The sequence below is a fragment of the Microtus oregoni genome, unplaced genomic scaffold (genome assembly GCF_018167655.1).
Source record: "Microtus oregoni isolate MIOR12 unplaced genomic scaffold, Mior012 000027F_ref0000203, whole genome shotgun sequence".
NCBI lineage: Eukaryota > Metazoa > Chordata > Mammalia > Rodentia > Cricetidae > Microtus > Microtus oregoni.
In genome coordinates, this window is record NW_024543086.1 from 5,367,318 (window position 1) to 5,394,586 (window position 27,269).

A 27,269-nucleotide genomic window follows, 5' to 3' on the forward strand; every position below is an offset into this window, starting at 1 on the left:
CTGAGAGTAGTTTCCCTCTCCCCACCAATTAAAACGACACACCAAGCTCACCTAGGCCAGAAGGCATACAAACCAATTTGTGGGTATAGACTGCGAGTACAGGGGAAAACACATTTTGTATAGATAATTAAAAATATTTATTTTATTTTATTTTTTATTATTATTATTTTTTTGGATTTTTCGAGACAGGGTTTCTCTGTAGCTTTTGGTTTCCTGTCCTGGAACTAGCTCTTGTAGACAGAGATCCTCCTGCCTCTGCCTCCCGAGTGCTGGGATTAAAGGCGTGCGCCACCACTGCTCGGCTATAATTAAAAATATTAAAAAATATTGCATATGGGTACACATGTGTGTTCACAATGTGTATATGTAAGTATGCAGGCCATGGTACACATGTAATGGTCACACAGGACAACTTAGTGGAGTACATTATCTACATTAACGTCTGAGGTTCATGAACTCAGGCTGCTGGGCTCAAGCTGCAGGCACATTTACCCACTGAGCCATCGCACCAATTTTGAAAACTGTAGATTTTCAAAAATTATTTTTTTAAATGGTAAAAACATCTTTCATGTTCTTTTGTAGCTTTAGGCCTAACATTTAAGGCCATGGGATCTTGACAAAAAGGCCATTCTGGCCTCTCTGGTTTTCTCTCCCTCTGGTTCCTGTCCAGGGCTAAGGATTCAACAGCTTTGTTACTTTTTTTTTTCTTTTTTTGGCTTTTTGAGACAGGGTTTCACTATACAGCCTTGGATGTCCTGGAACTCCCTCTGCAGACCAGGTTGGTTTTGAACTCAGACATCTGCCTGCCTCTGCTTCCCACGTGTCGTGATTAATGGCTGAGCCACCACCATCCAGCTCTGTCTAGTTTTTCAAATCAGCTCCAGGTGACTAGAGGGTCTCAACTCAGACTTAACACATGATCTGGAAAAGGGGTTTAACTGAGACCCGTGCCTGAATGCTCAGAGCAGAAGCACAAATGTGAAAACTACACAGTGATCAGTGAGCAGAGGACTGGGTAAACAGACCGTGTCATCCAAGATGGATGTGAGTCGGTGGAAGATCTGATACACGCTACATCATGGACACAGGGACGCCACTGCTCACGCACTGTATGAGCCTTCCTACATGAGAAGCCAGAATACACAAACCAGACAGCTAGAAGGCAACCGAGTGGTTGCCAAGGCTGGGGTGGAAAGGAACGGGAAGTGCCTGTCTCTCAGAACAAGTGCTTCATCACTGAGCTACATCCACGGCCCTCTTTTTTGTTTTTATTTTTTTGAGACAGGGTTTCACTAAGTTACCCGGGCTGGTCTTGAACTCACTGTAGCCCAGGCCAGCCTTGAATCTACCTAACCCTCCAGAATTTTTCTTTCTTTCTTTCTTTCTTTCTTTTTCTTTCTTTCTTTCTTTGTTCTTTTCATCCTTTCTTTTTTTCCTAGTTTTTCAAGATAGGGTTTTTCTGTATCCTTGGCTGTCCTGGAACTCACTCTGTATGCCAGGCTGGCCTCTAACTCACAGAAATCCTTCTGCCCCCTCTTTCCGAGTGCTGGGATTAAAAGTGTGCACCACCATCGCCCAGCTGGGATTACTTTTAAAGTGATAAAAAATGTTCTAGAGTGAGACAGAGTGACAGCTGCACACTAGATGGCATGGATCTACTAAATGCCATTGAATTATTAAACGCCATTGAATTATTAAATGCCATTGAATTGTACTCTTTAAAATGGTTAAACTGCTGAATTTACACAATACTATAAGACAACCCAAAAACAAGCCGTGTGACTTTGGGGTAAGTTACACTGCCTCTCTGAACCTAAAATCACAGGCATATGACATCATGACCATACATGCTGGTTGGATGGACTGGTTGGTGGGCCTACAGAAAGAGACCAGGACAGAAATGAAGCAGGGACTGGCCATCCTGTCATAGGATGTCCTGAAGCAACTCACCTGAAGTTTGTAAGTTTCCATGTTGTCGTATAATCCTTTTAATTAAGTAACAAAAACACCAAAAAGAACAGTTGGGGGACAGAAGATGGGTAAGGTGAAAGATAAAAAAGAGGGTGGCTCTATTAAATAGTACGTTTACTGTTTTGTTCTTGTTATTGAGATAGGGTCTCACTGTGCAGCCCCGGCTAGCTTAGAACTTACTCTGTAGATCAAGCTGGCCTTGAACTCAGAGATCTGCCTGCCCCTGCCTCCACCTCCCTAGTGCTGGGACTAAAGATGTGCCTCCCCATGATGTTTATTGTTTTGTTTTGATTTTTTGTTTGATTGAGGGTGGAGCTCAGGGCTTTGCATATGCTGGGTAAGTTCTCTACTGTCAAACTCTACCCCAGTCCTGTATGATACTTCTGTGTCTATCCTGTGTGGAGGTAGGAGACACAATTAACTTAGTCATAGAGACTAAGGGGCCTCTTTGCCATAGGTTGGCTACCTGACTACCTAAGGTTCTGCTTGTTTTATGAGAGCTGTGGGACCCAAGGCAGAAAGAGAAGTTTCATCTATGCAAAAGCCCTTATTTGGAAACAGTGTTATAAACCTCAGAATTTGGAGTTGGGGAGATGACTCAGCCAGTTAAGAGTACTAAGGTTGAATCCCCTGCACCCGTGCACAATGCTGCAGGAGGCTGTGTGTGCCTATAATTCCAGTGCTGTGGGGCTGGAGACAGGAGGATCCCTGGCCAGCTAGCCTAGTCAAATTGGCAAGCTCCTGGTTTGGTGAGAGACTCTATCTCAAAAAATAAACTACAAGCCGGGCGGTGGTGGCGCATGCCTTTAATCCCAGCACTCGGGAGGCAGAGGCAGGAGGATCTCTGTGAGTTTGAGACCAGCCTGGTCTACAAGAGCTAAGCTACTTCCAGGACAGGCTCCAAAACCACAGAGAAACCCTGTCTCGGAAAAAAAAAAAAACCAATAAATAAATAAATAAAATAAACTACAGAGCAACCAAAGAGGACACCTGAAGTCGACCTCTGGCCTCCACAGGCAGGTGCACTCATGTGCACACGCACATGCACACAAACAAATATGGATATACCTACACATAAAACCTGAGAACCTGGGGCAGTTAGGTTCCCATCACCCAAATTAGACGAGGAGATCCAAGCCTCTAGCCTCCATGGACACCCGTATTCCCATTCAGATAAACACACACACACACACACACACACACAGTAAAAAATAAATCTTTTTAAAAAAGCAAAATCCCTTTAGATTCACAGGTGGGGACAGCGATGCCAGGTTTCCTTATCTCAGTAATTTGATACCGAACCAGTAGAACTCCAAGTTTCCCCAGACAAGGTGACCGACCCTACCTACCCTACGGCTGACAGTGAGCCCAGGAAAGGGAGAAGGGGCGAATAGGATTTCAGGCTGTCCTTGAGCCCTGGAACATATGGCAGGTGTTCTGAGAACTCCGTTTCTGCCTCCCCAGGCTGGCTGAGGCCCATCAACATATGGGTGGGGGCGTCTGCCTCTCCATCTGGAGGGCCCTCTTCCTCCACCATGGCTACAGCAGCACAATGGGGACTCCAGTGTGAGCCTTCCATCCCGGCTCCCCAGACAGATGCTGGGGGAGAACGCAACAGCCCCAAGGAAATCTAAGTCTCCTGCCCCCAGTAGGCCTCGCTGCAGTCCACAGATCACAGAAGCAGCAGGCCAAAGGCCATGATGTGTCTGCAACACGATGCCTGCTCTGCCCGTCTCTGATGGAGATGGCTCACCGGCCTCTGCATCTCTTCCTGAGGTGATAAGATGCTTACAAAAGGCCGGGCTTGAGCAAAATTAGCTCCCACTGATAACTTGCAAATTCTAGCTGGTCCAGATTAGAGACAACCTTACAATAGGGCGGAGGTCCTAGGTGACAATAAGACAGGGTTTGGGAAACTTGAAATTCACTCTCCTGCCAGGCAGGGTGGCGTATGCCTGTAATTCTGATGCTATGGAGAATCACAATGTTTGAGGGCAGCCTGATCTCTACAGGGACTTCCAGATTCACTACGGTTACAAAGCAAGATCCTGTCTCAAAAAAAAAAAAAAAAAAAAAAATCAACCAACCATCTAGCCAACCAGTCAACCAACCAAGCAAACAAATAAATAAAATTCCAAAACTGCAGTGTGTGTGCACATGCGTGGGTGCGTGTGTGCGAGCATGTGTGTTTAACAGAGTGATGGTGACCACGGGGCTTAGAGCAGTGTGCCAAGAACAGAGAAAACCACAGCAGCTTGTGGGTGCCACCCTCCTAACAATAGGAAATATTCAATAACCTAGGGTAGTAACACAGCATGGAGGAGAACATAAAACCTGATTTAAGTCAAGGGTAAACATATTGATATTAGATGCCAAGAAAATGTTCTTAATGGCAGCTGGCTAGTTTGAGACCGGGATTTCACGTTCTACTCCCTAACACTAAGGACAGTACAGAGAAGAAGAATCCCAGTTCCCGAGGGATGCCTAAGTTTCGTTCCTTTTGTTGTTTCCACAAATGTTCTTATGAGGACTTATGATGTGCCAAGCTCTCTTCCCTCTCTGGAACTCTCTGTATGTAGTGTTTGTGCGTGTATAGGCACATATGTGACACTATGCCACGAAGGCTAGAGGTTGACATTAGATGTCTTCTAGATTGTTCTCCACCTTATCTACTGAAACAGGATCTCTCACTTGAACCCACAGCTAGTCTAACTAGTCAGTTTGCCTTGCAAACACCATCTCAACCTCCCGAGTGCCGGGATTATAGGCGGGTTGTCGCATTTGCCTGGCATTTATGTGGGTACTGAAGACTCAAACTGACAGCAAGCACTTTACCCACTGGGCCAAGTACACAATCCTGTGTCTCTATATATCTCTGACCTCGGCTGTGGTGAAAGGGGCGGGTGGCCTAAGTTCACAAATGCAGCAAGAAGCAATGAAGGCAGAGGTCTGTGATGGGACAGGGGTCCCCAGTGTGACTGCCATCCAGGCAGTGATGAGGAGAAAGACACAAATCCAGAGGGGAAAGAATCTGAGGTCTGGCCATTAGACTGGAGCTCTTGGTCTATCACAGAGCAGTTTTAGGTGGCAAGGTGACATAGGAGACCTGTGTGGTCAGGAGCTTCTCTAAGCTGCAGTGACCCTCACCAAGAAGGACAGATGGCCGGAGATCTGCTGTTTTCAGTGAGGCTTCTTCGGAAGGTATAGACTGCACAAGGAATGTGCTCAGGCCCGGTGACTACATTGTGGATCCAACTTTGGTCCAAAACAAGCAGTTCCATCTTTAGACCCCTCTGAAAATAGTGAATGCGAGGGCCCATTCAAAGTCCTTGTGGAAAGACGCAGGAGACATGAGGTCAAGGGCGCAGGCACCAAGCAGCTACGGTCTCAAATACTGTTTGTCATATACTAGTTGGGCAACCCCAAACAAGTTTTGAAGCTTCTCTGAGCCGTGATAACATCAGGTACCAAGACTGTCTGTCTTCTAAAGTCACTGTGGAGATTCATTAAGATCGAACTGTGAATATCTTTATTTACAGGGGAATAATTCTTTTGTACACTGTGAGATATTTTACTCTCACTGGTTTAATAAAAAGCCAAATGGCCAATAGCTAGGTAGAAAGAGGGTAGGTGGGAGAGCCAGACTGTGAGAAGAAGGGGGAAGCTGGGGAGGAGAGGGGTGAAGTCACCAGTCAGACACAGAGGGAGCAAGAGATGAACAAGCTGTGCTGAAAAATGATACCACCACGTGGTAGAACATAAATAAGAAATATGGGTTAAGTTGTAAGAGCTGATTAGTACTACGCCTAAGCTATCAGCTGAGCATTTATAATTAATAAGTCTCTGTATGGTTATTTGGGCACTGGCTGGTGAGAGAAAACCCCACCTATACTTATTAGTTTCTCTGGTATGGTATAGACACAAAGCCATCAAATGATGCACACAGAAGCCATGGAAAGCTTGTAGAAATAAGCAGCAACTCAGCTGGCCGCCGAAGGAAGTGTTTCTACTTACTCGCCAGCAGGAGGCAGGAGACAGCCACAGTATACAGCTGCTTGGAGGTGGTGACGTTGTACTGGTCCATGAAGTGGTCCAGCAGGTAGATGGCCAGGTGCCGGGCTGAGGGGCAGAGATGGCAGTGTCTGCTCAGCAGGGTCAGAATGTCTACAAAGAAGCGACGGCTCTTCAGGAGCGGGGAGTGGGCACGGAAGGTAGGCAGCTTCAGTTCCTGGAGGAAGGCAAACAGAAAAAGGTGAAGGACTTGTGACCCAAAGCCTGCCCGTGGACTGGCAGGGGTGGGCAGCAATCCCCTCTACATTCCTACTCGTTTTAAATCTCAAGTGATGGTGCTTGTGCTCTAGAAACTCTAGACCAATTCCCATCCACCCTCCCGAAGCACAGGCCCTTAGGACTATCGCGATGACAGAGAAATCAGGCATTTCCCCAAGGAATGTGCTGTTCAGGTCCTTAGAGCAACAAAAGAATGGAGGCCTGGAGGTAGTGACCCACATCCAAATTCCGGTTCTTCAGAACAGCTGAGTCACTTCTCTTCCTTTGTTTCTTCTTCAGGAGCTGGGGTTTAATGAGAAGCTATGCCGGGTGTCTAGCACACAGGAACCTCTCAGGGTTCTCTGGTAATTCCCTCCATGCCTAGGACTGTGAATGACTGCTTTCCCCCATTTGGGAAAAAAACAAAACCAAGACTAAACTAAAAGGTGTTGTTGGACATGACTGTAATTCCTGTACCCAAGAGGCAGAGGTAGGGGACGGCTGAAAGTCTGAAGCCAGCCTGGTCTACACAGTGAGTTCTAGACAGCCAAGGGCATACAACAAGGACATGACTCGGGAAACAAACAAATAGATTTGAACGAATAGTGAATGACTAGCAAGTCCTGTTTACCGTGACCACTCATGGTGGATATTTTGCCTTTTGTCTCCACTGTCAGTTTCTCACTGCAGGTTTTGAACACCAACATTCTCCTCTCTCAAGGTAGCATCTATTTTGTAATTTCTACACTGCCATGTTTTCCGAGTTTATCTGCTGAACACAAGGAAAACCAGGGAAAGAAATATTAGACCAAGAATGTGTTTTTAGTTTTGAGACAGGGTCTCTCTCTATGGCTAGAGCTCACTATGCAGTCATGGCCTGTCTTGAAGTCAAGTAAATCCCGCTGGCTTAGCTTCCCAGTTGCTGGGATTTCAGATGTAAACCATCGAATCTTTTTTAAAAATTATTTTTATTGTATTGTATAAGTATTTGCCTATATGTATATATGTGGAGTGTGTGTGTGTGTGTGTGTGTGTGTGTGTGTGTGTGTGTGCGCGCGCGCGCGTGCGCAGTCCTGGTGCTCTAGAAAGCCAGAAGAAGGCATCAGATTTTCTGGAATAAATGCTTGTGAGCTTCTGGGAACTGAACCTGGGTCCTCTGAAAGAACAGAAAGTGCTCTTAACTGCTGAGCCATCTCTTTAACTCCCTACTTTCGCCCCCCACCCCCCAAAAGGACTATGTATCCCAGTCTGTTCTGGAAATAGCCATCCTCCTGCCTCAGCTTCCCGAGTGCTGGTATTACAGCTGTGCACTACCACACCTTGGTCCAAAAAATATTTTTACAATAGTTTTCCCCATATACCTAAGATATTTGCCTTTTAGTCAAGGTAGGTTAGATATATTTGTTGAGGGAACATCTCCATGCTCTTGGCCTTAGCACTATTTTCCTGGCGGAAACTCCAGTATCAGGAGAGCAAAGTGCAAGAAGAAGAGAATGGGCAGGCCCAAGAGAGGATGAGGCAGAGGTCATACATCCGCCTCTATACCCACAAAGGCTGCAGGCACAGAACTAAGGAATGCTGGCATATGCTGCTGGGCTGTCCATAATGTGTCTCATTGGGTCTGGAACATCACCATCCCGAAGCCACCAAGACTGCCTTGCTCACAACCCAAACAGTTCCCATGGGTCCTCTGGCCTGGACCTGTGGCAGACATTCTGGGCTAGTTTAGTTCTCATGTGTGGCTGAATGTAGTCTCTCTCTCTCTCTCTCTCTCTCTCTCTCTCTCTCTCTCTCTCTCTCTCCCACATACAAGTCTTAGTGACATTGTGTCAAATAGGGAAACACAGGAGAAACAAAAACTGAAGGGAAAACGGGAGGGAAATTGACAGACAAAGAATTATGAGTGCTTACCAGTAACATTAAGCAAATTGTTGTATGTCACTACACCTCTCAAATGGTGTTGAGGATCAAACCCAGAGCCAAGCCCAGGCTGGGCAAGGGCCCTACTACTGCACCCAGCACCATGCCCCTCTAACCCTTTACTCAACCAGCTGCACACTAAGACTAGAAAGACGTGTCTATTCATTCATTTACTAGCGATATGAACTCATTCATTTCCCTCAGTAAGTATCACAAACCTTCTGCATACTAGGCATTATTTTAGGCCCCAGGGATATAGCTTCAGCAACGCAGACTCAAACCTAAATGCAGGACTTGAAACTAAAAAACCTCTTGGGTAAATGCATATATGACTTTATACAAAAGCAATGGTTTCTTAAATATGATTCCAAAAGCTGAAGCAGCAGAACAAAATATAAGGGAGATTTTAAAATTAAACTTTCATGCTGGAGAGATGGCTAAGCAATTAAGAGGGCAGGCTTACTGTTTTCCCAGAGAAACTAAGTTTGCTTTCAGCCTACAGCCCACAGCCACCTGGGCAAATTCAGCTCCAGGGGATCTGACACCTTCTTCTGGCCTCTGCAGACACCTGCACATGTGCACACATATACATAGAAACAAAATAAAAACAAATCTTAAAAAAACAAAACAAAATAGGTAACGTATGGAGAAGGCATTTCTCTAAAGAAGATTAAAACATGGCTAGGAAGCAAATGAAAAGATGTTGCATGTGACTAGTCACTAGGGAAACACAAACCAACCCGAGGGGAAATGGTACTTCAGGTTCCCTGGGGATGGGTGTCACTTTAAAAAGAGAAAACAAACAAACAAACAAAACAAAACCCCAGACCAAAAAAACATACAAATTAAAAATAAAAAGTGATGGCGAGGAGAAGAGCAAATCAGAATATTTGTATACAGGTAATAGGGAAGTCAAATAGGGCAGCTACTGTAGGAAGCAACGTGACAAATCCTCCTATTGCACTCAGTCACCGCAGGAGCCAGCAACCCCAGCCCTTGATACAACAGACCTTTGAGAAATGAGAACATGGCCCTGCCACGAGGAAAAGTTGCAGATGCGTAACCGTCATATTCCCCAAAGGGAGGAAGGCCGGTCTGGCGAAAGCTTGAGTTCAGATCTCCCAAGCATGTCTTCTCTTCCGCTTTGTCCTCAGAGGACAAGAGGTCAGGATCAGCTATCTCTGCAGCCCTAAGCTTTGCACACAGAAGATGTACAGAGCCTGGATAAATTCCTTTCTGTCTCTTAGTTCCCACATGAAGAAACCTAGGTTTAAAAAGTCCCTTAATCCCAAGGCTTTGCTGAACTAGCAAGAGAGCCAGAGGCCAAAATAATGGGTTTCATTCTGACATTTTGATGTGTATTGCTGTCCGTTGCCGTGTGTGTCTCTGGGCATGTGTGTGGCACTTAGTTTAACCAGTGCCATCCGTGTGAGCATTAGACTGGAACTATCCATGGGAACATGTGGGGTCACCCGTGGGTTCACTACTGAGGGTAATGAATGACTTTTCCTCCTTCAGTGCATCAGTCATCATCATAATTGTTCTCCAAGCCAAGCACCTACCATCTTGGGGCATTCAGCTGTGCCCTCTTGCAGAAGGATTACCCCAGCTGGGCTTGCTGACTGTTTAGACCCACTTAGGGTCACAAGAGTGTCACCCGATTATCTAGCCATTCTCTACCACTCTTATGTACAGCTCTGCCTTCACTGCACACGGCTTCTGGGAGGGGATAGAGTATATATAGACCTGGGGAGACTCAGTGAAGGAGGTTCCGTGTACCAAGCTATAGGAAACTCTCACCCTTGCTGGGTCAAGGCTTTCCAGGTGTGGCCTTTTGGGGGAGAAGGGGTGAGGAGCACTAGTACCCCTTTAAGCAACCCCTATACTCTATAAGGAAGACGAATCCATTGGTTCCCCCAGGGTGAACTCTGTCCAAGCAGTGCCTGATAGTTGAGACCTCAAGTGAAAGGCTAGACCAACTTCTTCCCTGGGAATGGATTTTAGCAACAGTAGCAAATTCAGGAGTAAGGGACGAGGCTCTCTGAACCTCTCCTCCATCGCGCCTGACTGATGACAGGTTCATTCTTGTGCAGACCCAGGGCAGGCACTGGCAGTTGCTTTAAGTTCATACTTCCGAAGGCTCTGTGTTAACCAGGATATGGCTTGTTTGGTTTTTGAGACAAGGTCTCAGGTAGCCTAAGATGGCTTCAAATTTACTGTGCAGGCCAGGATGACCTTGAACTCCCACTATCTCCACCTCCCAGGTGCAGGAATTACAGGTCTGAGTCACTATGGTTGGCTTTATTTATGTATGTATGTATGTATGTATGTATGTATTTGAGGCAGTCTCTTGCAATGTAGTTACAAGCTGGTCTAAAACTCGCTAAATTGGCCCAGTTTGACTTCAAACTCCCCCTTGGCCTGCTAGCTTCTGGGATTACATGCGTGAGCCACCATGAGCAGGTTAACATTCTAATTTTGAAATCATGAGAAGATCTTATTCCCAGCTTACATGAACGAAACGGCCTGCCAGTGTTGCATAGTTTTGGTCTACACTGTTTGGTGGATTTCTGTGGCTACTCCAGAAGTTTGCAGTCCTTGAGGGCAGATTCCAAACCCCAGCACCTCGGTGTAAATACAATAGCTGGATGCCCCATAACTAATTCTTGAGGAATGGAGGGAGGAAGGTGTATTCAAGGAACAGCTCTGGGCCAGTGGACATCAGAAAGGGGGGGGGGGGATTTTTCTCCGGTTTTGCCAGGCCTGGAACTCACCGTACAGCTTGGTCTGGTCTTGAATGTTCACCTCCACCACGCCGCCTCCCCCTCCCCCATACACCTGCCTCTGCCTCCTAAGTGCTGGGATGACCAATGTGTGCCCCACCTGGCTAGAGAGGTTAAGTCTTGGAAGACGTGTGAGAATTTGCCTCTGAAGATGTAGCAAGGGGAAGCTTATCTGTAAAGCACAGGGAACAGTTAGCGGTTAAAAGAACCAGGTCACACTTAGTGGTTAAAGAGCCAAGTGGGTTGGGCTGGAGAGATGGCTCAGTAGTTAAGAGCACAGGCTGCTCTTCCAGAGGTCCTGAGTTCAATTCCCAGCAACCATATGGTGGCTCACAACCATTCATACTAAGATCTGGTGCCCTCTTCTGGCATGCAGGCAAACATACAGACAGAATATTGTATACATAGTGAATAAATAAAATCTTTAAAAAAGGAAAAAAAAAAGAGCCAGGTGGCGCACACCTTTCATCCCAGCTCTCAGGAGACAGAAGCAGGCAGATCTCTGAATTGAGGCCAGCCTCGTCTACAGAGTGAGTTCTGGGATAGCCAGGGCTACACAGAGAAACCCTGTCTCGCAAAACCTAGATAAAGCAGACTGGGAAGATGGGTAGGGTACAATCTAAGAAATCTGTCCAGCCCTGAGGACAATGAGAAGCCATAGAAAGGTTTAGAGTAGGGTTTCTACCTGGTCTGAGATCTTCCATGAGATCTCTGCACCAACCCAACACTGGGCTCAAGCCAAGGCAGCTCCCGTAGAGCTGCTGTTTCCTTAGCATCCCAACCCCCAGCAGACCCCACAACCCCACAGGCTGCCTGGTTGTTCCCTCTAAGCACGGGACTCTAAATTCAGGTCATCAGTGTCTGGCAAGCTGCAGCTGCCACATTAGCCTTTGCCCGGGCCGTGCTACCCTCATCGGCAGTTCAGTCACAAAGCACAATCAGATATAAGAAGTCCTGGCTTCTTTCCCTTGGAGCTCGACACAGCCAAGTTCAGTGGCTTCGACATCTTCCCTCCCTCTTGTCAAGTGAGAGAAGATAGCTCCACAGAGCACCCTATATGTTCTCTCACAGGTTCCTGGGAAAAAGTCTCTTTTGCCTTGAGTAGCTTCTGGAAGAGGAAGCATAAAGAAAGGTATACAGAGCCTGGCAGTGGTAGCGTACACCTTTAATTTCAGCCCTTGGGAGGCAGAGACAGGCAATCTCTGTGTTTGAGGCCAGCCTGGTCTACAGAGCAAGTTCCAGGATGGGCCCCAAAGCAACAGAGAAACCCTATCTCAAACAACAACAAAAAACCCACCCCCACCCCCCACAAGAAAGGTACATAACAAGGCAGGAGGCAGCAGTGCACACCAATGAGCCAGGGAGAGAAAGCCTTTCTAGAAAAGTCCAGGCACAGGCTATCAAGATGCTGGCAGCCACAGCTAGCTCTGGGAGATAGACTTCCTACTTCATCTTGACCCTCAAATACTTAAATGTCATTTCCTGAGAGCTCCCCTGACTTCTATTGTTCCAAGAGGACTCTCCTTTCTCTCCTCATGTCTGCTTATCTCCCCCCATCCTGCCCCACTCTGGAGAGGTGGTTTTTTGTAGCTCACACAGGCCTTCACTCACTGAGTGGCCAGAGGTAACCTTGAACTTCTGATGCTCCTGTTTCTACTTTCCAAGTGCTGGCATGGCAGCTCACCTGTGTGTGCAGCCACAGCCGGCTTCTGTGCTGCTAGGGATCGGGTCCGCTAGGCAAGCACATTACCCACCGACCTACATTCCCAATGTTTGTTCTTCACGGCCAAAATTCTGCTTATTCCAGACAGTCAAGGCCACGTGCTACAGATACAGTTTGCCCCGTGCCCAATTTAACGGCTGACACGCGAGCAGGTGTTGAAAACATTGAGACAAAGAGAATGCTCGTCCTTCCTCATACCAAAGGACGCATGGAAGCAGCCCTGGCTGGGAAACTGAGTTCTACTATTTACTAACCTTGGGTTAGTAAATTCTGACTCTCAGCATCCTCGAGAAATTCCGGTTGTGTTGCTGTAAAGTTAACGCATTTGGCACACACCAAACAAGCCATTCCAGTGAGAATGGAGAATGGGCCTTCCAGGGAGCTGGGTAATCAAACTCCAGATAAGAGGGGGTGTTATCTGAGGCCTGGAGCTTAGTGGAAGGCTAGAAGGCTCTCAGAGGAACTTGCTCTGCTTAACAAGGAACAAAGTTTTCTACCTTGGGGTGTGTGGACAGCTGGGGCCAAGGAAGTCTCTGGAGAAAAGGGCAGCTGTCTATTAGCTTGTTCTGCAGGGCCCCCCAAACCAAATGGAATTAGTCATGCTGAGCCGGAGTTTCTTCCTGTTCCCCCAGAGAGGGGTGCTATGTTGGCAGAGGGACAGCGGCGCGGGGCTTGCAGCATGCTTGCCCTGTTTAGTTTGAAAGTCCAGCTGATTACGTTGCTAACCCAATTAGCAGGGGAGAAGCACTCATTACACGGCTTTGCCCTAAGGATCTGCATTCTTCAATCCCCAAGCACTCTTGACCTAAGCCTTCTCAGGCTGCAGCAGCTTGAGCACAGGAAGCAGGCCTTGCTGGCGAGTGGCCTGGATTTCAGGGACAAAGGAGCAGCATGACCAGGGCGGCTTGCAAAGCTCTTCTCTCAAGATCGGGCAGGCGCTTGGCAGGCACCCGACAACCAGCTTGGCAGGGTGGGCTGCAGGAACAGGGCCAGGCAGGGTGACCTTCCTCTCAGCACCAGTAGAGCCAGCAGCGTGGTTGCAGGAGGGAGGAGACAACAGGAACAGATGGATGAAAGGCGCTCCCAGACTATCTCCACCCCCCAGATGTTGGCCCCTTATCACCTGAGCCAGGCAGGAACGCCTTCTGTCCCAGGTGCGCGTAGAGATGAGCAGATGGAGGCCAGGGACAGATGGCTATGGTCACCAGAATTCAGGGAATCGTACCTTACAAAAACCTGCTTTTGTTACCATAGCTGGTGTTTTGTTTGTTTTATTTAATAATTACCATTGACTAAAAAATGTTTTTTTATTGAGATACACACCAAAACGTTTACAGTGGTTATCTGGGCAGGTAATGAAATGGGCTGAAACTTTGCAAGGTTTTTAGTTTTCAAGCTTTTCAATGTTGTCTGAATTAAAAAAAAATCAATAAGTAATTTTATAATTCAATTACTAGATTTATAGCTTCAAGAAAAGAAAAGGTATGGAGAGGGCTTGGTCGCTACTGTATTTGGACCAAACTCAAATGTTCTCCCCTCCCCCTTTAATCAGCTCTTCAATGGCGAAGCTGCCATGCTTCCTGAGCGTCCGCTTGCGCCCTCCTAACATGCACGCAGCATGCCAATGTCTTCCTCAGTCGTTCCCTACTGCTGAGTAACTTTTGTTAAGTTTTATGTTACGGCTTATCTGTATGTATGTATATGTAGGCCTGGGCCTCCATGAGTTTATGTGCACCGTGTATGTGCAGTGCCCTTACAGGCCAGAAGAGAGCGTCAGAGGCCCCGAAATTGAAGTTAGAGGCAGCTGTGAGCCACTGTGATTGCTGGGAAGTAAACCTGGGTCCTCTGTAAGTGACCAAGTGACTCATCTCTCCAGCTTTTCATTAAAATACCCAAATGATCCTTTATGACTCTCCCCCCCACCCCCACCCCAGGGTTTCTTTGTATAGCTGTCCTGGAACTCAAGAGACCCACCTGCCACTCAGAGTGCTGGGATTAAAGTGGGGGAGAGGGGAGATGGACACCACCAGCTCCTTTATCATTCAGAGGGATTCAGGATAAAGGACAGTGGATTCTCTGTGGCTTTATGCGACTCTCAGAAACTGGGATGACACTCAGCTCCCTGCTTCCCCTTCAGAGAGCTTCTTGTACGGTTTCAATGGCCGTGCGTTATTTCTCAGCAATGTCCTGTGAGCCCTGATTTTAGAAACGGGGACTGCTTCTCTTCCTTCGGGCCTCTGTCCCCTCACTGTTCTTTAGAGAGACCTCCCCAGACCGCTGTCCCAGGAATTCCTCACAACCAGCAGGTATTTCCTTTCTTCTTTTGGTTTTTCAAGACAGGGTTTCTCTGTGTAACAGTCCTGGCTGTCCTGGAAGTCGCCCTGTAGACCAGGCTGGCCTCTGTCTCCCCGAGTGCTGGAATTAAAGGTGGGCCGCCACCACTGGGCTACAAGCAGCAGGTATTTCTAAACACTGTTGCTTACCACAAGGTAAGGATAAATGAATACCTCCCAGTGAAGGCATGGCATGAATGAATGAGTGGAATGTCTAGCGGAAATCCTTCAGATTCCTTTGACCTTTGATGCTCTCCTTTCCCCTCAGGTCCCCTTAACTATCCTGCATTCTTCTCTGGGTAACCAATGGGGGGGTGTCACTGCCCACAGAGGGACTCCCCAGAGCTGTGACACGGGGGCAGCACTTCCAAGACAAGAAGAGCCATTCAGAGGGAAGGGGAGGTGGTGACGTCAGGTCAGATTTGATTTCTTTAGAGCCACTGCTGGGGGGGAGGGGCAGTGAGATAGCTCGCTCAGAAGGTAAAGGTGCTGGCCATCACGCCTGATGATCCTCAGGACCCACGTTATGAAAGATGAGAGTCAAGTCCTGCAAGTTGTCCTCTGACTTCCATACATGATGCACACGTCTGTGCTCACAGAGACACACGCACACACGCAAACACTCACACCCACAGACGCATACACAAGCAAGTGAAAAGTAAACGCAATGTATATTTAAAGAAACCACTGTTGGTGAACCAACCTGGGGGTTCTCCAGTAGAAGGAGCGTTACCCCAGAGGCAGAGTTCAGGGAAACAAGGACATATGAATGATAACCTGCACTGAGTTCCCACACTGAGCTACATATATATACAGGCAGTGGGGGTGTCTGGCCAGGTCCTCAAAGATCTCAGATATGTGCCCCACGCCCTCCGCAACCCCTCCTGCACAGTGGCACTGACCTTAGCAGAGTAGCAAACTCTTCGATGTCTGTCTGGGGCTTAGAAGTGCTGGCAGGGCTAGTATGCACGGCCAGTTCTCCGTGTAGGGGCACAAGACAGGAGCCAGAGCCAGCCAGTCCTGTAGCTGTTGACCCAAGTAGGTGAACAGCCCCTTGAAACTTTGGCATCTGAAGATCAATGAACTCGGAAGTCCAACCAGTTACCGCTGGCTTCCTCTATCGCGATGGAAGTGACCCCCTCAAATTTTCACACTTGGGGTTCTGGTATGCACTATTTCCTTCAGGCACTGGCTTAGAAGTCATTTCCCAGCCAAGTTTCTGTCAATTACTCCCTAAGCATCTCAGACTTTTCATCCATTCAGGCTCACCGGCTCACCCACATTCGCTCTTTACTGCCCTTCCTTGACAGACTGTTAGCAGCCCTGGGTACCGGGTTCCTGTCCTTCTGCTTGTGACCCCAATACCTGATACAAAGGAGATGCTCAACAACTGCCCAAAGCTCCTATTTTTGAGAATGGCTCACACTACTAGGACTATGGAGGTGAGGGCGAGTGTTGAGTGCAGTGATGTTTTCTTTGTGTTTTAACAAATCAAGCTTGCTTGAAGATCAGGGTGCAGGGCTAAGCCACTAGAGGCCAGGGAGTGGTGGTGCATGTCTTTAATCCCAGGACTCTGGGAGACAGGCAAAGGAATCTCTGTTAGTTCAAGGCCACCCTGGGCTACACAAGACTGAATCTGTCTAAAAGAGAAACAGAGCTCACACAAAGATGATCCCAGCACTTGGGATGGGGAGACAGAAGTGATAGGCTGGGCAGAGAGAGGAATATAAGGCAGGAGGAGACAGGAGCTCAGTGGAGTCTGAGGTTTGGTGGAGACAGTTGCAGTCTGAGGATGCAGTCTGAGGAGACAGTCAGAGGACAGGATTGCTCCTCCGGTCTGAGCATTAGTAGAGGTCAAAGGTCTTTCTAATCGCTGGCCCCTCTGCCTCTCTGATCCTTCAGCCTTCACCCCGTAATAACTAACTCCAGGTTTTATTTATTAAGACCAGTTAGAATTCATGCTACAGATGAGCTCATCTCAGTGGGCAATTGTAACACTCATGAAGCAGGGGGGTCTGAGAAAGTGGCGATCTGCATTCCAGATAAGGAGGAAGCATTTTTCTTGCCTGAACATAGCTAGGACAAGTGCTTTAACAGAGCCTCGTGAGCCTCAAGAAGGATTATAAATATGAGCAAAGTACAGTGACTTATATGCAAGAAAATATAATGAAACCCACATTTTTATTAACTAGAAATATTTTGTCATATTTTTAGTTTTAATAAAGTTTGTGAAGAATTTATTAACGATTAGAGAAATTTTGCAATTTTTGTTTTTTCTTTTTTTTAACTTTAAAAAAGACCATAAAAAGAACGATAGATAAATTGCCAGGCGGTGGTGGCACACGCCTTTCATCCCAGCACTCAGGTGGTAGAGGCAAAAAGATCTCTGGGAGTTTGAGGCCAGTCTGGTCTACAGAGCGAGATCCAGGACAGGCTTTATAGCTACTGGGAAACCCCGTCCCGAAAAACAAACAAACAAACAAATAAAAAAGATATATTATCCACCTATCAGACACATCAAAGGCAATGTTTTTCAATGTGTGTTCCATGACAAGGCAAACAGTCCTGTGACATTCAAAGGCAAGGGTCCCATAGGCCAGTTTGGGAGACAACACCTACCACACTGCTCACTCCTAAAGTACCCATGGACACAGTCCGAAATATTTAGTCAGTGAAGAATATTTATACGACTTGGGGGAACCGTGCACTAAATTTATTTGGCCACACAGTGCCACCACTACCTCCTTTTTGGAGGGCAGAGTGACAGCAGGTCAGAGCGAGACAGAACTTTAGGGTGGTTGACTGATGACTAGCAGCGTGGGCGAAAAGGAAACTCCAGAGCATCGGCAAAGCAGGACTCTGGTGAAATCCCCGGCATGGTGCTTCATAACCTGATGACTCCTCCAAACTCAGAGATTTAGGAAAAGCTGGCTGCGATTAAAAATTGCAGCTTTGCCAAGGGTGGGGGGATGCATGTCTTTAATCTCAGCACTCGGGAGGCAGAGGCAGGTGGATTTCTGAGTTTGGGGCCAGCCTGATCTATAGAGCGAGTTCCAGGGCAGGGCCCAAAGCTCTACAGAGAAGCCCTGTCTGTCTCAAAAAAAACCAAATGAGGAAAAAAAAAAAAAAAGAATTGCAGCTTCGGGGCTGGAGAGATGGCTCAGTGGTTAAGAGCACTGACGGCCATTCTAGAGGACCCAGGTTCAATTCCCAGCACCTCCTATGGCAGCTCAATTCTAGGGAATCTGACACCCTCACACCAATGCACATAAAATAAAATTAAATAATTTTTTTTAAAAAAACCGCAGCTTTGAACTGCCTCAGTATGAATTTCCCTGTGGCCATGACATTAGCAGCCTGAGAGACACCTTTGACGGGCAGTAGAGCCTGGTACAAGGATGCCCCAGGCAGTCAGGGTTGGGCGCCTACCAAAGGCAGAAGGAGTAGGGTCAGGATTAAGCACACAGCCCTACCCCATCTCACACATACTTAACACCTCCCAACGCTGGTGGCTTCCAGTTCTCTGTGAACACAGACCTCCCTACCGCCCCATGGAAGCCCTGTGTTACAGCTTGCTAGACCATGAGGTATGCCACCTTAAGGCACGGAGGGACAGCGCCTTTCTTTTACACTCATTGAAATTCAGCTCCCCAAGCTTCTCCACCTCTCCCTGGATTTCATGTGTGCTTGGAATCTCTCCGTGTGATAATCAGTTTTGCATAGCCTTCGGATAGATACAGAGTTCTGCCGGACATTCACACACAGAGACTTAAAATACAACATTTGGAAGCCTATATATTCATCTTAAAGCAAGAGGTGAAGAAACACTATGTGCAACTAAGGTGACCAACAGGAAGTGGAGACTTGCAAATCTAAAGAGAAAATGCAAGGGGGCGGGGAGGAGGGACTTTTCAAAGGCCTCTGAGCTAGGCCCCAGTCTCCCCTCCTCCTCTCAGTGACTGGTTGGTTCAGCCTGAGGAGGCATTTCCCGTAAGGCGTGAACAGCTCCAGCAAGACAGGGTTTCAACATTCTCCAAAAGCCAACAGCGCTGGTGACATCCCCTTCTGCGGAAGTTGGGCCCAACTTCCTTCCAGCAGGGTGAGAAGTCTTGCCTGTGACATCTGTCACTGTCCCCCCGGACTCCTCAGCAAATGGCAGATGGGATAGTTCCCCAAATCTCCTCATTCCTGAGAGCCGCAGTCACAGGCTCTCTAAGCAATATTCAGTACCAAGCCAGCCCATCTGACAGTGAACACACATGCCTGGTCACCGCCCTTTGGTCGGCCATCCCACTCAGACCCTGGAGCCCCCTCCTCAAACATCCCCATAGATAGCATTCAGGGTCTCTTTCATCACACCCCCAAGGTCTTCAAGTCAGTCAGCTTCCAGATATGACCACATCCGTCACACCGCCTGCATTGAGGAGACTCCTCATCCTCCCACACCCCCTTACCTAGGGTCAGGCCAATGTGACTTTGATTTGCTGCTGGTTCTCTAATTGATCTAGTCTTATAACTCTCTTCTCTGGGTCCCTCCTCCACCTCTTCCTCTCTCCCTCCCTCTCCTCTCCCTTTCTTTTTAACAACAAGTCCCATCCCCTTCTCTCTCCTTCCCGCCCCCTATCCTCCCCCTCTCTCTACTGGGAGGTGAACCAAAGTCTGTACTTGCTCAACAAGAGTTCTACAATGGCAGTCAGCATGGCTATTCACCCCAAATCACCTCACTGATACTCCTAGCTCCTGTCACTCATCTTCAGGTTCCTTATATAGCTTCTCCTAGGCACCTTAGGGAAGCCCAGCATGGACCAACAGGAAATTAACTTCCACCATTACTTCTGAGTTGGGGTTCTGATCTCCTGCTCACTCACTTCCAAGTCTCTCAAATGACAGTAGGTTGGCCACATGAGTGGTGATATTTTGTTTGTGCTGTAACAAATAAAGTTTGCCTGAGGATCATCAGAGTGTGGAGCGAGCTACTAGTTAGCCATAGAGGCCAGGCAGTGGTGGCACATCTTTAATCCCCAGCACTCAGGAGGCAGAGGCAGAGGCAGAAGCATCTTTGCGAGTTCAAGGCCACCATGGACTACACAAAATTGATCCAGTCTCAAAGAGAAACAGAGCCAGGCACTTGGGAGTCACGGGCTTTTAATCCCAACACTAGGGAGGTGGAGATAGCAGTGATGTGGCTGGGTGGAGAGAGGAATATAAGGAGGGAGGATACAGGAGCTCAAGGCTTGTAGAGACAGGATACCCCATTTGAGCTGAGGATTTTATAGAGGTCAGAACTAGTGGCTGGCGGCTCTGCTCCTCTGATCTTTCAGCTTTCACCCCCTTAATATCTGACTCCGGGTTTTTACTAAGACCAATTTGATTCATGCTACACACAGGCACCAGGATCTCCTGAAGTCTGGCTTACAAATAGAGGCTCCTCCCTATGTAGGGGTCAATGGGTCTCCTCCAAATTCTTGTCTACCTAGAACTTTAGAATGTGACCTTACTTAGACACAGAATCCTCCCAGATGAAATTAAGTTAAAATGGGGTCATGGTTTCCTTTAGAGAAAAGAAAATAGGGACTAGAGCAATGGCTCAGGAGTTAAGAGCACTTGTTCCTCCATAGGATCAGAGCTCAGTTCCCAGAACCTATTCTGTGGCTCACAACCACCCATAAATTGAGTTCCAGAGGATCCAATGCCATCTTCTGACCTCCAAGGGCCTCAGACATACAAGTGGCATAGAGACATACATGCAGGGAGAACACTCCCAAACACAAGATAAAAAACCTCTGCAGACCAGGCTGGCCTCAAACTCTCAGAGATCTGCCTGCCTCTGCCTCCCTAGTACTGGGATTAAAGGCCATTTAGCCTGGCAGATAAAATAAAACTTAAAAAAATTTTTTTTTAACACAAAACAAAAGAGACACACGGAAAGAAGACAAGGAAAAGAGAGACACCATGAAGCCTGAGCAGGAACTGGAGAGATGCAGCTAGAAGCCAGGGACTGCCACAGACTGCCATTAACCACCAGAAGCTGGGAGAGGCAGGAACGAAACCCGCCTTTGAGAGTTGACACCATGATTCAAACTTGTACCTCAGAACCAGAATATATTTCTGCTGTTTTAAATCTCCCAGCTACTTCTTTGTTACAGTAGCCCTAGGAATGACATCTATCTCTCAAACTTCAGACTCAGGGAATCAAGAGTTCAGGAACTAGCCCTAGCACGTCATTGGACTTTGCAAGCCAGTTCAAAAAGGGCAAAGGACGCCATATTGAAATCACAGAGGCTCCTAATGCTTCGTGTGCAGTCAGCTGAGGGGGACATAAAAAGATGACTAGGAATGTTTGAGGAATTATCCCTGCCCCCATTTCCTTCTTCAGACAGGGTCCTCACATATCCTACGCTGTCTTCCAATTCGCTATGTGTCCAAGATGATGACTTTGAACTCCTGATCCTCTTGCCTCCACTTCCCGAGAGCTGGAATTATAGGTATGTGCCACCGGGCTGTTTTATGAGATGCTGGGGATAAAATCCAGGGTTTTGTGCATGCTAAGCAAGCACTCAACCAACTGGGCTGCGTTCTTCACCTCTCTGAAGCCACTTCTATATCCAGATGAAATTATGTTAACAAGGCATCCATTTGGTCGTCTCTGGCAGGTACCCTGTAGGCATCCAGTAGTAAACAGCTTCCTTTAGCCGGCAGCAGGTTCTTTAACACCAGCTGTCAGGGTTTCCTTCTGGGACTCCCCAAGAATGTTTGCTGTGAAAACGCTGGACAGACCCAGTGAGGGAGCGCCTTTCTTCCAACCAGGGAGTGACCTGCAGCCTTTTGCTTCTGCCCACTGGTTCTCTAGACCCTCATGCATTTCCTGTGCTGGCTCTCACAGCACTCACTGCCTTGGATGGCTACAAACCCCCTGAAAACCAGGGTCCGATGACAGCGAGCCTGCAGGCCTGTCTCACATTCTTCTTATAGCTCTCCATATGCTTTGGGGAAAAGATGCAAACTTCTAGGGAGATCGGCATCCCAAAAAGCCAACACTCTTGGCCCATTCCGGTCTTCCTTTACATCACTAAGATAGTTCCCATGGGGCTCATGTTTTGTGTGACTGTCACATGCTGCCCTGGGCTGTGCTAGAACATAGCTGACTCTACCTGCCCTCATCCTTCAAATACCATTCACAATAGCTCCCTAGGCAAATCCTCTTGCCTTTTGTACAGAGACAGTGTGTGTGTGTGTATGTGTGTGTGTGTGTGTGTACTTGTGGAGCCATACTGAACTCTCCAAACTCCTAGCTTTGCAGTCTAGGTTATTCACTTCTCTAAACTTAGCCCATCCTCTCTGTAAGATCATAGGGCACACTAGAGAGGGTTGCAAGAGGGCTTAGCAACAGCAGGGAAATCCAGCTCTTTGCAGACAATTGAGCACTCATTAAATGGTGGCCACAGACATCAACTTGTTAGCACATAGTAAGCACCGTTAAAGGGACACAGTCATAACTAGATCTGACAGTCATTAACATATGACTGCAAGTGACTTTCTGTGAATGTTCTTAGGTACGCTAAAGTTCTCAGGGCAGATTTTTTGGGACATCGTTTCCCCTGGCAGAGCACCCGGAGGGCAGGTGATATATGGAGCTCATTAAATGCTGTAGACGAAGGCTCCATAGTGGGCCTCACAGATGGTCCAAAGAGATATCCGAAGTTTGCTTCCCCTAACTCGGGGGCAGCAAAGCCTAAAGGTGGATGGATGCATTGGCCTCTTCCTCCTGACTAGAATCTCCTCCCCGAGAAATGTCACCTCCTGGGTGGTCCCCATCCCTGGCAAGGTGTCCCCCATTGATCTGATGAGATCTCCCAGAAACTACTTCTCAGTTGGGTTTTAAAGTAACCATAAGAGCTGAACAAAATTTTACAAGATTCTAATCTCAGAAGGCTAAGACAGGAGGAGAGCAAGCTCGAGGCACTCCTGGGCTACACAGTGACTCTGTCAATAAATACACAGAACCATGAGAACTAAACTCTGAAGTACTCAGGGTGATGGAGAATTTTCTCTGTGATGTCGCTGGACCTAGGAAATGCACATGGAGAAATGGATGAGAAGGCAGAAGTGTTAAAATGTGCACAAAATCGCGTCTTGGTTTGCAGCTCCGTCAAAACCAAAGTTCGTGGGAAAGGAGACTGATCATCAAGTCAAAAGCTTTGTATGAGACCCACCTTCTCACCCAGCTCAGTGATGGCCCAGGCGTCATCTGTCTGAGGGGGGATCCATGTTGTGACACCCACAACTGCAACCCTACATACTACAAATAACCACTTCTTAGCTCACAGCAAGCCCATTCAAAGTCTTGACTAGGTAACAAGGAGGGTTCAAGTGGGGGCACCCAGATCTCCCTGGGAATGGGAAAGAAAAGATTTCACGAGTAGACTGTGGGCAGGTGGGGATGGGAACCTCTGAGAGATCAGATTTGGGGAGACAGAGGTGAAGAGTCCTGAAAGACTTCTGGAAAGTAGGGGGAGCATTTCAGGGCCAGGTAAAAACCTGGCAAGAGAGAACCTCCCAGGAGCATACAAAGATGACCCCAGCTAAGACTCCTTGCAATAGGAGATATATAGTCTGACCTGGCCAGCTCCTGTGACCAGGCAAGACGTCAAATGAAGGGAATGGGACACCAACCCAGCCACATAACCTTCAAACTACAGTTGTCCTGCCTATGGGATGTGCTGGGTGGGGGTCAGGGTGGCCTAGAGATCGAGGGAGTGACCAACGAACAACTGCTCTAGCCAGGAAAGGCAAGCCCACTTCTGACACTGTCACCAGACCCACTGGCTAGATGACCCGGAGACCTAGGATAGAACCAAACACAACTGGAGAAAAAAAAAAAAAAAACAACCTGTCAATGTAATGATGCCTAACGATATTCTGCTATCCTAATGCATTGGTGCCTAGTCCAACTGTCATCAAAGAGGCCTCATTCTGCAACAGATGGAAACAGATGCAGAGATCCAAAGTCAAACATTAGGCAGAGTTTGGGGAACCCTGCAGAAGAGGGGGATAACGGAGTGTAGGAGGCAGAGGGGTTAAGGACACCACAAGAAAACCCACAGAATCAACTAACCTGGGAACACAGGGGCTCACAGACATTGAACTGACGACCAGGGAGTCTGCATGGGACTGACCTAGGGCACACAGCATGTAGGTGACAGTTGTGTAGCTTGGTCCTCTTGTGGGACTCCTAACGGTGGGCGCAGGGGCTGTTTCTCACTCTCTTGTTGGCTTTTGGGACCTTACTCCTCATACTGGGTCACCTTGCCCAGCCTTAATACCTGGGGAAGTGCTTCTCTTGCTGAAACATGACGTGCCATGTTTTGTTGACGCTCATGGGAGGCCTGCCCTTTTCTAAACAGAAGCAGAGTAGAAGTGGGTTAAGGGGTAGGAAGGGAAGGTAGGAGGGACTGGGAGAAGAAGAGGGAGGGGAAACTGAGGCCAGAATGTAAACAACAACAACAAAAACTAAGTCTTGAGTCAGGTGTGGTGTCACAGCCTTTAGTCCCAGCACTTAGAAGGCAGAGGCAGGTGGATCTCTGTGAGTTAGAGGCCAGCCTGGGCTACATGAGTGTTCTAGCCCAGTTAGGGCTACACAGCAACGACAATAAAAAAAAAAAAAAAAAAAAAAACCAACAACAACAAACAAAAAAAAAAAAAAAACCAATGTCTTGGCTAAGGTGGAACTCCAGGGCCAGTGGGTGGCAAAGTTTCACAAATCTAACTTTCCTACTTGCTAGGGGTCTTAAGTGCATAGTTAAAGTCTCAAGGCTGTTTTTTCTACCGAGGCTGTCTGCCTCCCTCCCCCGAAAAGTTTAAGGAGGCAACCGTGGGCGGTAATGCACAAGCCTTGGTTACATAAGGTGTCTGTGATGAGCACACACTGACTAAGACCCCTGTGCAGCAGCACCTCCCTGCTTAGGACAAGGAGATGCAGTTCTTCCCCTCAGGAGCTAACCACACGGAAGGGAAGGTGGGTTCCAGGGGCTTGCGGCCATCAGTGTAGAGGAACAAGTGAGCTCAAGCTGTCTCACAATATAAGGTGAGCCAGGCATACTGGCACACACCTTTAATCTTGACACTCAGGAGACAGAGGCCAGGGCATCTCTGCGAGTTCAAGGCCAGCCTGCCCTACATAAAGAGTTTTAGGCCAGTCAAGGTTGCATGGTGAGAGTCTGTCACACACATGCCAAAGAAAGTAAAAAGTGACTGGCTTAAATAAAACACCGCACACACACACACACACACACACACACACACACGAGGGGGGGCAGACAAAGAGAGAGAGAGACATGAGGGGCGTGTAAAATAAATTTGTCTAAAAATTTAATAGGTTAAAAACAAAACAAAGGGAAAGACATCAACGAACAAAAAATCATAATAGTTAGCTCCAGAGTCAGAGGTGCTCTGAATTGATTGGATTGTTTTTTTCTTGTGACCGAAAAAATCAGTAATGGAAAAGATAAGGCTATCTATGAGGTCTATTCTAATGACTCCAGACTCTGGCACCATCTGCTTCAGTGACCTGCAAGGGACCCCGAGCCTCAGGATAATTGAAACTCTGCTTCCAAACATCCAATTACCGAGTGGCTGCCACTTGCAGTACACACTGCAGTGCCAGGGTTAAGAGGGGGCAAGAGTTTTCCAGCAGAGCCTCCCAGCCCCTCATAGGGTTGTGGGCCCATTAGTTACTACAGTCAGAAGTTCATGGGCCTCTGGGAGGCCTACGAGAGTGCCCTTCCCCCTGCCTTTCTGTTTTGGGGCATTCTCACACGAGGGTCCTGGTCTTTTTACACACACCCAATGAGCCATCACTTTTAGATGATCCAAGGGCACTACATTTTTTACAGGGATACTACCTGGGCTAGCAACGTTACTGTGGCATCAGCACCAGCAATAGTAGACATTGCTGTATCCTCTTGAGGATCTGATTAATGACAGGCAAGGTTCTTACAAACGTATCTTGTCATGCACAACTCCATTTTAGGAATTTATCCCTAGACAGGCTGGCCGATAAGGCTCATGGTCACAGTGCTAGAGACAATTGAGGGATTCACTTGAAATAACCCAACAGGCATTCAGGGGAAAGAATGGCTGCTCAAACTATTATAAGAGACTCCTGAAAGGCAAAACGGCACAGATGAAACACAAAGGCAGCATGTTAAGCTGAAAGGTAGAGAAAAGGGTACCCATGACTCCATTTACACATACACACTTACACACGCATGCATGCACGCACGCACACACACACGCACATGCGCACGCACAAAACCCTGGAAGAGACTAAATCTAGGCTGTAAGAAGTAGATTATGAATGATCTAGGGTTGGAAGTAGAATTGGGTGACTGAGAGGAACAAGGGGGCTTCCCAGGTTCAGCTGACATCCTCTGTCATGACCATGCTAGTTACATATTTATACAGATCTTTGAAAACTCACAATACACACTGTAAACCGTGTGCACACTTCATACCTGTACATTGTACTATATGTCAGCATGTTACCCTTGAACTGGACAAAAGCAAGTAATCCTGCAGCAAAGAGAGCAGTCAAATCACGGTACAGCTATAAAGTAAAGCGTTGTGCACGGTGCTGGCAAACACTAAGACACAGGCTAGATGTGGTGGCATGTTAGTTTCAGCACTTAAGGCTACAGCAACAGGACTGCAGGTTCACAACCAGCCTGGACTTTTTTTTCTTCAATGTGTGTAGGTGTTTTGTCTGTATATATGTGCTCCAAGTGAGTGCAGTACCCAAGAATACCAGAAGAGGGTGCTGGATGCCCTGGAACTGGAATTACAGATGGTTGTCAGCTACTATGTGTGGGTTTTGAGCTTTGAACCAGGGTCCTCTGGAAGAGCAGGGTAGCCAGTGCTCTTAATCACTAAATCACTAAATCATGGTTCTAACTCTTGTGTTTATTTTTAAAAATTTCTAAACAAACAAATTCATATTCTCTCTGAGTGCGTGTGTGTGTGCATGTTTGTAAAAACCTCAGTGTCACCTCATTCTGCCAGGTGCTCGCTCACATTCTAGAAAATCTCTGACTACATTCCCTTTGTCCAAGGGATGAATGATTTAAGATGAAGACCAAGTCAAAAACTCAGGGCCAGCTCCAGCCTTGCAAGCTCTGCCTTCTCTTAACTAGTGAGTCCAGGCTACCCCAGCAACCAGGATGCAAGCCCAGTCTTTGCATCACAAGCTTCAGAGACTGGAGAATCACTCAAAGC

At 47.5% G+C, this 27,269-nt stretch overlaps 1 protein-coding gene across 1 annotated transcript in view; it reads right to left on the reverse strand.

Moving 5' to 3' along the window:
• The window catches only part of Ccnjl (cyclin J like), a 59,306-nt gene that overhangs the window by 23,494 nt on the left and 8,543 nt on the right, over positions 1–27,269 (reverse strand). The window contains exon 3 of the mRNA XM_041676335.1: positions 5,986–6,199. Within this exon, the coding sequence (XP_041532269.1) occupies positions 5,986–6,199 (214 nt within the window). The remainder of the gene's footprint in view (positions 1–5,985; positions 6,200–27,269) is intronic.